A 12,284-nucleotide genomic window follows, 5' to 3' on the forward strand; every position below is an offset into this window, starting at 1 on the left:
TATTTAACCAACCCCCTTTCCAACATGTAAAACAAAAAGTTGAACAGATCATCTCCTCAGTCTGGTTTGCTGGAGCAAGGACACGAAGCCACAGCCAGGTCTGGGTATCCGTGCAGGCACTGCCCCTGAAAGTACCTAAAGCAAGATGCCAAAATCCTGTTCAGTAAGCACCTCAAAGGTCCAGAAAAAGCTTATGCAGCAGCATGTCCTAAAATGCCTTATTCAGTGCTCCTTAGGCGCTGGGAACTAACCCAAGGCTTAGACTTCCACGTTCCACACTCACTTTCTATCACACAGCTCTGGAATGAAATTGGAAATGCAAAATACAGAGGGCTTTTAGAAAATTTCAACAGGCATTAATTACACAGATAATAGAACTACCTACCTAGGAGGGATTAATTATCAAAGGGAAAAAACCCTCAGTTTTGATGAAATATATGTATGATGTAAATACATGTTTTTCTTACCAAAAAAAAAAAAAAAAGGCATTCTTAAATATTTCCTCAAGAAAATGCTAAAGTGAAGTTTAACCCATTTTTATATTGTCACATTTAAAACAAAGAGTTGAATTATGGGTTGTTTTTTTCCTCCAAACATATCCACCTTTCTTCTGGAAACTAATGTCCCCAGCAGGAAAAAGAAGTGCAATACTGCAGGCAGAATAACCTCAAGACAGAGGATATAAAGATTCAAAGAAAGAAGAAAAAAACCCCAACCATAAGTACAAGTAAAAGCTATGATTAAAAAGGACGAATTTTTTTCTGCAAGTTTTCTGATTCCATCATGGGTAGCAGGTGTTGGCAGTACTGACACTGAGCAAAGGACAGTCCTGCCCCACTGATTTGTCATTTTAACCACCTAATTTCCAAACATGCCCTCCAGCCCACACCTTCCTCATTTTGAAACAAAACAGCCATTTTTCTAATTTCTTAGTTTGCAAAGTAGTTCTTCATATAAGCTCTGTAATGTAGAATTTATCCTTCTGAATCTGGGAAATTAAACTGAGCTCCCTTCTAGAAGAAAAGGAGTTTTCTAGATATGAAAGAAAAAAAAAAATCAGTTGTCAGATATGTTTTTTGACAGATTTGAGAAAACCAACCAAAAAAACCCCACCTCAAGAAAAAACAAGTAGCAAACAGAGAAAACAATTGTTCATTGCAGATCACAGTGCAACAACTTAATTTACAATTCATCTCACAGTGTTCCCATATATTAACTTTCAGTACAGTTTAGAAAAAAATTTTCAGATAAAGAATTTTGCCTCCCATTCTTTGGCCATCTTTTGCTCCACAGCCTGGACTTCTAATCTGCTGTTACTTCTTACATTGTTTTACTTTAGTTTGACTTTATTCTTGCACATTTTTTGACGTGAAAAGAGATTTCTAAGTTTCCCTAACATTTCCTTCAGTTGTGGCGTTTTCAAAACTGAAAAATCAGGCTCTAGGAGGAACAGGTGATAATGGAACATGCTTATTCCTACAGTCTCTCATCCCTGAGGGGGGCAGTGGACAGGAGAAATCAGACTTCAGTCTGCAGCTACATAATGGGAAAGAACAGACAGGACAGTCAGGCTCTTCTGAGAGAGGCCTGTGTTGGAACATGAGAAATTCTAACTTTTAAACATATTTAATTATTTAAAACATGGAAGTGGTCAAACACTGGAACTGGGACCCAAAGAGGTGGAGAATCTCTTTATTCTGAGCATGTTCAACACTTGACTGGATAGAACCACCTGCTGTGGCTAAGCCTGGGTTTTATGCAGGAGGCTGGAGTGGATGAACTTCAAGAGGTCCTTTCCAACCCACGTGATTATACGACTCTAAAGTTTTTCACTACAGTCTGCATTAAAAAAAATACAGTAGCTTCAGGAATTAGTCAGAAAAAGGACTCCAGGGGCAGTGAAAGAACTGCTTATTGTCCCTCAGTAGCATAGGAAAATGCTTAGAAGATTACAAAACTGATTGCAAGACCCACAGGAACAGGATCAGCTGTGCACAAAAGTGTTGTGAAACAGCTTAAGGGGCTGAACTTGGGGAAAGGGGAAGGCATGCAGGATTAGGCAGAGACTTTCAAAAATGTTTGCCATGATTTTAACTTAATGATCTGAAGACAGACCACAAAATAAAGCCTGTTAAAAAACCCACAGACACACACCTTAGATTTAAATGGTCATGAAAAACATCAGTCCTGGTATTTCTATTTAAAGCATTTTACAGCAGGAAGGGAAACTCTTCTGCAGGAGCATTCCAGAGTCGATGCAGGTGTATGAATCAAGACTCATTTATTCTGAGCCTCATCCACCTTAAACTCAAGCCCCAGCTGTGAAGCTAGAATAGTGTTTTTCCTTCTGTTCTGCTCTTTCCAATTCCTAGCCTGCACCTAACCCAAAAGGTGATGAGCTAACTTAACCCATCACTTTTAAGGTCCTTTCAAAGCTTTTTAGAAAGCAACACAAAACCGAAAAAATAAGGATGAACCTGTAAATATCCTCCACACCCTTAATGGATGCTTTGAGCATGCAAGGAATGCAATACTGGGATTGTGAGTTGGGCAGTCACAACATGTGATCTTAAAAAAGCAGTCAGACTCATAACTGGAAAGAAAACCTCAGTCTGTTTATCCAGGCTAACAAAGATCAAAGTTTTCCTTAACCATTTCCAAAGAAGCAAATAAAGCCTGAAAACAGAAAATCTGAACAACCAACTTTTAGGACAGAAGTTCCCAAACTCTGGAGTGTTCATTGCTTCCTAAACTGTGTAATCTGTTTTAGGTAAGAAATACTGAGCACACTCCTCATCCCACCTGGGTGTAGGCCCATGCAGGAACTGTGAGAAAGCTCCTCAGCTCCTGGAAGAGTCTGTACCTGGGCATTCAGGAGCTACTTCTGTTACCTAGGAAAGGTGCTCCTCTCCTAAGCCTCCAGGTGGAAACACACGGCTGCTTCAGGGAGGGTCAGGTGTAGATCGGTGAGAGGATGGAGCCACAGTTTGAGAGGAGACAAGAACATTTTCATTCATGTTGAATTATTCCTTGAGGAGGTACTTACTTATCTACCAACGTCCGAATTACAGCCAGTGTGTCAAGTACCAGCCCGTCCACATTCTGTTTTTTCCTCCTTGGCTCATGGGGCCCTCGACCCCTCCTGGGTGGACGGACAGGGTCCCTTGGGTGGCTTCTTGCCTCAGGGATGTGTGCTCTGCTGTTCTCCGTTTGCCGGCCCTGAGACTCCACGTTGTCCTCTGCTCCGCTGTCGTCGCGGCAAACGCACGAGTTTCCCATGTTTCCAGCCCCCAAGGCTCCCAGTAAACGGGGAATGTGGTGCTCTAGAGTCAACAGCAAACCTTGGAAAAGGCTTCTGCTAGCATAGAACACAGCCAAAGCAACTACAATCATCTAGGAAGTTTTAAGAGAAAAGTTTGTGTGATCTTGAATTGAGATCTTTTCGCATTATAAGCGTTGCTACCAGCTGGAATGGATGGGAAGGTGGAGACTTAGTTGCCGATAGAATCGCTCAAAACTCACATTGGTCATCAGAGGGAGGTCTGAAAAAGCAAACCCAAAACAAGAGTCAGTGTTATTACTGCTAATGAATAACAGAAGCATTCCTGTTTTAGTAAACAGGACCGGTCTTGGTGGACGAAGCACCGAGAAAACATAAGGCTTGTACCTGAGGTCTATTGTGGGGAAGAGGGAAAGGAAGGAAAAGGAGGAGGAGGAAGTTCCCTTGGTAAGTAGCTCTCGCCCACGCACCATTTCTTTCTACACTACCTATTATTTCCCAATTCTTTCATGGTTTCTGGATGCAGAGGAACAAGTTTGTCCTTAAACTGAGCACACTGCCATCCTCTAAGTCCCAATTATCAACAAACTAGTTACATTTACCCTTTATAGAGACACACAGCTTATGCCACTCCAATAAAGGCTGAACATTTAAGGTTCTCATTTCACATCAGGAACATTCAGTAACATTTCCAGACTTCATAAAATAGACAAAATTGTAAAGAACTAATCTTAAAGCTGTGGTCTATCTCAACAAACAAGAAATTTAACAAGGAAACATTTAGTTCATCTGTGTATAAAACACACCTTTTTGGAATGTGCCTATATCTATGATTCTCACCCAAAGAAGCACCAAGTACCAAATCTGAAACAAGCAGGAATTACAGACACCATGTTAATGCCTACAGATCTAACTGAGATTCTGAAAGGGGTGTTGTTTGACTGTTTGGATCTAGTGTCAAACCAATCTTCCCTTTTTGGGAATGAAGACTAACTCAATCATTCTTCTGCTCCTGATTCAAATGATTTGGACCAAATACAGGCCCAGTAGCAACCAAGATTGTAGGGCATCCCTTCAAATCATTAAATTGAAAATGCAAGAGCAAAAGGATTCAAAGCCCCATTTCATTACCAGTTATGTTTCAATCCACAGGGCATATTGTTATAGAACATTACATAAAGTCTCAGGTAAAATAAAGCCCTGCAAAAGACACGATTTCACTACTTAAACACTTCAAGCATGTCAGAATAAATAAGTACCTTTTATCCTTTTAAGATTCAAGTTTAACATTTACACTCGAAGTTATGGTGAATACCCTGTAATACATTATTATTCTACAATTATTAAATAATCTCTTTAACGTGTAGCTCCATAAAGTTAAAAGAAAGCCAAAGAGAGCTGACACCTTTCAAATATGAAAGGCCCCCACCATCGGGGCCAACTGGCAACTGTGCCATTGCTGGCTGCCCTTTGGGACAAGATCACAACAACATTATTTGGGAAGCCAGACACTGGTCACAGGAGCGAGTCTCGGGTTGTCAGCTGTCACTGGAAAAGCACAAGCTCTCACAGGCTCTTCTGTGTTTGAAGTATGTTATCTTCTTGTGGCACAGTGAAATGTTCAGTGTTAAGAAATTAACTGTAGGCTAATTGAGAAAAAAACCTAATTCCTCAAGGGATATTACTTGGAAAAAAAAAAAAACAAACAAACCAAGATCTTGATTTCTGGTTCAAGAAATTCCTAAGATCATTAGAAGGAGGTTTCAGCATCACATCATGCTTGCCTTACACCCTAAACAGTTTGACCACCAGGCTCTGAGTCTTTCCATCTGTTATCTTCTCAGTCAGCAAGTCACAAGCAGATGAGAGGTGCCAGTACAGACTGCGAGGATCTCAAACAGAATTGTGCAAGATCACAACTGGTTCAAATGCCTTTTTTTTTTTTTTAAAGAGTTACTTATGGTAAATGCAAAACATGTCTTCCTAGTGAAAAAATATGCATATATTTATGAACCTAGATCATTTAAGGACATTTTAGCAAGATAATGCTGAAGTGTAAAAGTGTTACAGACTTAGAATATGGGTAAAGCTGTTCTGCAGCTTACAAAAACATTGACACAGCGAATCTATCTTGTCATCAAAACAAGTATGGAAAAGCTGTATTTTAGGGATTAGCAATGAGTAAGAACCTACCTAAAGAAACAAAAATAGACATAAGTCAAGATTAAAACTGATTATTGAATCCTAGGTTTTTCTGGTTGACAGCTTAGAGCATGATTAGAAACAGGTGATTATGATCAACTCACCCGTAAGTTTGCTTGGTTCAGGAACAGTTGGGGCTGCTCACAAAGTGCTGTCACACAAGTGGACTGTCCTTCTTCAGGGCACAAAGTCATATCCAGGAAAGGCAGGGCTGTGGGAGCCTTTATGGTGGGCAGTGAGTCATTACAGCTGACTCTGCTTTCACTTCTAGGAGCTGCTCTGAAGAGTCCCTGAGGACAGACAGGAAAGAAAGAACAACTCACTTGGAAACTGCACCTAAGGTAGATGAACTCCACCTCCTCCCCACACCTGCCATGCTGGTATTTTCAGCTCCATTCAGCCTTTACAGGGAGAATTCTCTCAAAGCTCCAAAAAACAGTTTGTCATCTAGTAGCTTTAGGACAAGACACGGACATAGAAAACCCAGTCCGTTTTTACAGCCTTGGCATTCCAGATACCACAGCACCAAGTGCAGAGCAGTGACCAACTCCTCCCCTCAAATTACAGCTTACAGGAGGAAGAAGAGAAGCAATAATATCTGCTCCAGATCACCCTCAAGTAGAGACAGCAGAAAATAAAAGTACACTATAAAAGTTGATTAGATAATAGAAAGAGAGAAATGACAGGATAAACTCCCCTTATTTAGTAAAGAGCTGAGTTTGACAGCATTCACTTGGCTGTTGCTCACCATCACATACAAGGAGCTCATTGTCAAACCTCAGACAAACTGAAAGACTAAATAATTAGGAACATAAGGTAGAAAAAAAAGATTGCTACAGATCTGCCTCACAAACCAGCTTGTTTGGCCAGAGTACGAATAAGCGCAAAGGAAAAGCTTTTTAAAAGTCTTTTAACAGCAATGTACTAGACTGCATTTGAGCTGCCATAGTTTTTAAGGACATATTTACAACATTTTAACAAATTGACTTTATAGTAGGCTGCTGGTGGTCATCCCAACTCCCTCACTCTCACTGTTGAAGAGGACAGAGACATCACACCTCAGTTCAGGTCAGGTGCAGAACGGAATGGGAACTGGAGTGATCAACTCTGCTCCTGCCCAAACTCTGAGACCTCAGAGGCACACCCAAGACACGTAAGCAAAAGCATTTTGCACATCATGAAAGATGAAATATACTATTGCTTCAAAAAGAGGTAACGATCTCGGCATACAGAGGTGGAAAGAAATTCTAAAATCTAACTTCAATCCTAACTTTCACAAATCCCTGCTCTCAAAAGCTGGACCCAAAAAAACTTTTTTTTTTTGTTTGTTAACTCTAAAACCACTTAACACTCTACTTGAAAATATTGTGAATAAAATGGAAAGGGGATTTTTTTTAAAGACTCTGTCTAAACGAAGAAAAAAAAAATTCAGGGAGTAAAACAAGAATATCACAACAGCAGCATGGAGACAGGCCAAGATAAGCCTCCTCTCCTACCTGGCACAGATACTTCAAGCCAGGCACAACAACGAGCAAATGGTGAGAGACCAACAGGCTCCTTCCCAGTGGCCTGAGAGTCAATAGTTCAGTCTCCTGAGACAAAGGCTGCATGTTTATTTTGCTGTTAAAACACAGCTAAGGAAAAGAACTAATCTTTCATAATCCGTTTAAATTCTTTTTCAGTAGTTACACAGCAAAGGGTCCCTGCAGCTGCTTTTAAAATTCAGCAGTCTTACATTATAAAGCTGTGACAAACTGTTAACCAAAGTGTACTAGTTTTCATAAGAATTATGCTACTGGAGGATTTAGTGTGGTTTGTGAGTATTACTTTTCATGTTTTAGTATCACATCAAAACACTGTTTAATATGTTGAGAGCTAATGGCTAAGGGTCACCTAAGCAACAGCACAAGAATAAAGATAAGTTTTCCTGGGAGGCTGCTGGAACGGAAACCTATTGCCTCCTGTCAGGGCTCCAATAATATCGTGCAAACACCATTTCCTTAAACAATTTGTGCAAGTGGAGTAGAACTGCAAGTCTTCAGATGAAAACACCAGCAAGGGCTAAGCTACAGGGCAGAAACAGGCTCTCCACGTTAAAAGCTGTGATCCGTTTCCCCAAGATCAGTTAGATTTTTGTGCCATTCACAGACACTACAATGCTGGAAAGTCCCATCTCAGCTGTTGTGCACTTGCCAGAGGAATATGACAGAGTTAGGAAGGTGAAAAGGCTATGAAAGCTGATCACAACAGCAGCCAGATTTCTAAAAGTGACATTACTTTGACTTTGAAATTGATTTTTTTTAATGAAAGATTGGGCCCACAGTTTTAAGTGCAAGAAACAGTCAAGGCAGCAGCCAGCCCTGGCCTCTCAACAGGCAGGGCCATCCAGTCACTCAACTACCAGATGTTACTTTGGGATGCAGGACTACAAATTTGCCAAAATTAGGATAAAAATACAAGTTTTTACTCTATAAGAAGTAGCTGGTAGTGATACCTCTCCTGGACAGATGGTGTTGGAACACACAATGCCAGTGCCCAACACCTTCTCCTTTACACCAGAGAGCACCAAATGTCTGTCCTGGCGCATCTTGCCCTCAACAGAGCACCAGGATCAGGTGCCACTGGAGCTGGACACCTTCCCTGCATGGGAGAAAAGCAGCTGCAGCCTCCTGTGCCCTCACACACCTCCACCAGCACCACAGACCATCCCCACCACAGCAAAGCAGCTGCTCTCCCACCAGGCTCAAGCACATCCGTGGATGCACAAAGGGAGTTCCAGCCTCCACAGACTGACCAACCTGCCACAGCTGGAAGCCCAAGGGGGAAAGATGAAATCACCACCCATTGAAACAAATGCTAGGTGAGTGGATTTGCACCTGCCTGGCAGCAGGGATGCCCAGCCTACCCCAGAGGGGCCTCCTCTGGATCATCCCAGCGAGCACTCCAATGGAGAAGTCGGCTCCCAGTGGCATCGGGCTCATTTCTCTGCAATGTGCAGCCCAGGAGTCGGTGATTCATCCCCTCAAATATTCGGTTACAGCCAACCATAATACTGCCTCACGATGGAAAATGCCTCTTCTTTCCATGAAATGGAGTGCACTGCCAAGCAAACAAAAAACCCCTCGTGCACGTAAACAAGGAGAGAGGGTTTCAGCTACCGGAGCCACTTCTCCAGTTTCTGCCACCGTTACAAGAGTAAGACCAGTGATTCCTCCTCTCCAGCAGAGTAACACAGGAGCTCAGTCAGCAAACCCCACAGGAAAGCTGACAGCTTTTCAAATGCAAAACTGTGAGAGTTCTGGCCAGCAGCTTCCTATTAAGGAGATAAAACAATTAGAAATATTTCCTCAGCATTTCTTTCCCAAAGTGTGATGCTCCTAAAATGGAAGAGATGGAAACACTCGTGATGCCTGTCGGATGAAAAGTTCAAACTAGAAGGAAACACAGCTATGAATTGCTGCAAGATAATCAACTTTGATACAGGAATAAGAGGGAGAAGGAGCCTGTTTGCAACTACAAGCAACAAGGAGCATTTCCAGCTTTGAAATTACTGGGGTAGGTGATGAAAACCAAGAATTTCCAGTAAGTCACACGCAACTATAATGTGAAATGGAAACTTTCTCAGGAGATTGCATTGATGTCTGAGGTCAACCTCTCACCTGTAAGACTTGTGCAACTAAAGAGAGGGAGCTACTTGGTGTCCAGCGTGGCACCACGCAGCGCACGCAGTGAGGGAACCGCAGGTTTCAGGAGGGGTGAGTAAATGCTGTGCTGGTTCTTTTGCACTTAGTAACCAACCATCACATTGTGCAACCTGAAGCAAACCCCTAATTCAACTCTATTTTCTTTAAAAATAACCTGGAGGGTTAAGACTGGTGTCAAAACTTGATGGGAAGCAGCATTTACTGGCATGCAGTGTGTCACAAAGCCACTGCCACAGTGGTTTGCTTTCCCGCTGCAGCGACAGCGCCCTGAACTGAAAGCTGACTGACCTTGAGCCCGCTGGTTTCACAGAAAGGGAAAGACACTGATCACGCCTCAAAGCTCTCCCTCTTCTTCCCATGTGTTTGTCCGTGAAAGCCCCCAGGGTTGTGCAAGGTTTATGCAAACAATCAGGCTTTAACCCTGCTTCTCTAGGTAACCTGTCTCCTCTAGGTAATTCAACTCTCCAAACATGGAGAAGTTGAGGGATCTGATCTCTTGTTTGACTTGATGTGATAACAGTCAAAGGAGAAAGAAGCAGCAGACATTGCCTACCACCACAGTAGTTTCTTTTGCTGTAGACTCACTGTGAAAGTCTGATTTTATAGTCACTTGCACAATGCACTACTTTGTCTTTTCACTTCCCTTAAAGCGTTTTTTTAAACACCAAAGTTGCAACGTGGATTTAAAAGTAAAATTCACTTCTCATTTAGACTAGTGCCTCCAGAGTAGGCCTGGTGGAGATCCTGCCCCTGCACAGGATATCCCTTACCTCTGGATACAGAGACACCAGTGCTTAGGGCATGTGAGGCATCAGACTGTTCTGCTACAGCTCTTTCCGAAAGAGAGGCTGAAGCATTAACCACCTTCTGAGCTTCCCCATCTCAGAGGTCATAATTTGTCATCTCATGATCACTTAGGTGGAACTGTCCTTTGTACTACGGCCTCCAGAAAAGCTCAGCTTTGCTTCATGCCTAACCCAGCACTGGTATCGATCTGTGCTTCCCGGTTCCCAGCTCCCCAAACCATAGACAGATCGTTACATTTCTTATCAGAGACAGAGCTAAAGTTACGCTTTGAGGCAGATGAAAACACTTCTGAGATAACAATCATTTAAAGAGATAGTGGTATCTGACAGCTCAGTGAAGTTGAACAAGAGCTGCCTCCAGCAGGGTGACGTGGCCAGGCAGAGCTGAACAAGCTCAGCAGTTGCCCAAGGAGCAGAGCATAAAGCAATGCTTCAGAAGTGGCAGGAAGATAAGGATAACGCCCTGCAGATGGCAAGGAACACTAATCCTACAGACTGCAGGGATAAAAGCACACGAAATAAAATTGATTAGCTATACCACATTAAGTTTTGGCGCAGACATTCGTTTGGAGGCTTACAAATAAATCTGTCAATTAATTCAAGTTAATCTTCCTTGCTGCGCAGAAAGTTACAGATGTTATCAATGTACAACTTTGACAAAAGCATTTGTGGCACTAGGATTCAAAATTAAAACAAAACCAAAAAACACACACACACAACAAAAAGAAAAAAAACTCTCCCAAAAAACCCACACATGAAATTCCAGAACAGACAACGCTGGGAGGAAAGTGTCTCTTTGGATAACAAGCAGAGGAGTAGAATTGCAGAGAAACTACACACACACACAAAAAAAGGCATTTTTAAAGTTTTATCTAGCAAATTTAATAACATTTCAGAAAGGATAAGGTTTTAGCTATATTACTATCCACTAACCAATGAAAGAGTTCTCTTCAATCACGCTGAGGTCAACTCCTTGTAAACTACAATAATAGGTAATTAAGGCACCTTGTACATTAGCCAAATATAAACCACAAAAGCATTTTGAGGGGCAACTCAAGAGACTGAGCAGCTCAGTCAGTCACAGTGTGGTCCTGCCTGGGACTAGCACAGAGGCATTAGAGTCATCACACCCTGAGCTCCAGGAAGATGCTACAAGGAGGGACTGCTGGAAGCAGGGACAGATTCTTGTCAGCAAACCACCAGCTTCATGTCACTGAGTGAGTGGTGGTAACCCAGAGTTTGGCTGTTTCTTGTCTGTAGACTCATATCAGTGCTTTTGTTTCTTATAAGGCAGAGCTGGGCCTGTTTTCAGCAGAAATTTGGGTACAGAACTACTCTGTAAAGGCAGAACGGTCTCCTGCTGCAGACCACAGAACTAAGCCCAGTTAGATGGCATGACTAAGCTATTAAGAATGCATAAAATTCACACATGCAAAACTGTTTTCAGTGTAAAATTTTGGTAACATTGCTGAAAAATTCAGTGATGTCCCAGTTGGAAGCCTGCATTGTCAGCTGTCTGACAACTGCCTCGCAGAGCAGAGCACAGAGCAGACAATGTCTAGACCCTCCTGTTCTCATCCCCGCCAAATGTATGCCTTTATGACACTGGCTATCATCTCAAACATGGAAAACTAACAGCAGCAGGAAGCAGCCTGAAGAAAGTTCCATTTCTTGATAATTCAAGCAGCATCAGAGGATGGCCTGATCTCTCAGTGGCCAGAGCTGAGAGCCCCCTTTGTGGCTTCCTTGGCCACCGTGGAAAGCTGGTAGGTCTTTGCCAGACAGAGCTCAGGACTGTACTGGCAGAGCAGGAGACATTCTTCTGATTCTCCTTCCTCCTGTGAGTGGATACAGTGACAGCTGCTCAAGAGACTGTCATCTGAGTCCAATACAACATGTAGGTCACTGGGGTAGCAAACCTGCCTCAGAAGCACTCACGGGAAGCGTGATTCCGGATCTGTCTGCGCCGATCACCACAGCTCAAGTCTACAGATCCTGATAGACAGCTCTGGGCAGATCACTGCAACCCCCTGTTCTCACCTATTTTAAAACAAGAACAAAAAACCCTCAGCTTCATTTCTCCCCATTTATCTCTTCAGGTTCTACCTTGAGGACCTTTTCTCCCTGCCCTGCTGCAAGCCAGCCAGGAAAGCACCCTGCAGGAGAGATCCCGACGTGGATTAGCCAGCCACGTGTCACACAAGTGCTTCAGCCAGGTCTCACAGGTATCCTGCTCCAACCACTGAGCTGTGGTATTTTCTCCATAATGCTTTAAAGCCTCCCTCAGCACGA

The 12,284-nt window shown here is 42.7% G+C and overlaps 1 protein-coding gene across 2 annotated transcripts in view; it reads right to left on the reverse strand.

Annotated features, from left to right (window-relative positions):
• The window catches only part of RSPRY1 (ring finger and SPRY domain containing 1), a 38,151-nt gene that overhangs the window by 21,050 nt on the left and 4,817 nt on the right, over positions 1-12,284 (reverse strand). Inside the window, exons 1-3 of one of the 2 annotated variants that reach the window (XM_027716215.2) lie at positions 11,931-12,032; positions 5,587-5,772; positions 3,047-3,542 (exon numbers count right to left, since the gene is read on the reverse strand). In XM_027716215.2, coding sequence (XP_027572016.1) covers positions 3,047-3,393 — 347 coding nt within the window. In that variant the 5' untranslated portion in view covers positions 3,394-3,542; positions 5,587-5,772; positions 11,931-12,032. Of the gene's footprint in view, positions 1-3,046; positions 3,543-5,586; positions 5,773-11,930; positions 12,033-12,284 lie in introns of those variants that run through there. The other variant, XM_027716217.2, reaches the window with a different exon arrangement.

This window comes from Pipra filicauda, unplaced genomic scaffold, assembly GCF_003945595.2.
Source record: "Pipra filicauda isolate LSUMZ 115617 unplaced genomic scaffold, ASM394559v2 scaffold205_size1947385_pilon, whole genome shotgun sequence".
NCBI lineage: Eukaryota > Metazoa > Chordata > Aves > Passeriformes > Pipridae > Pipra > Pipra filicauda.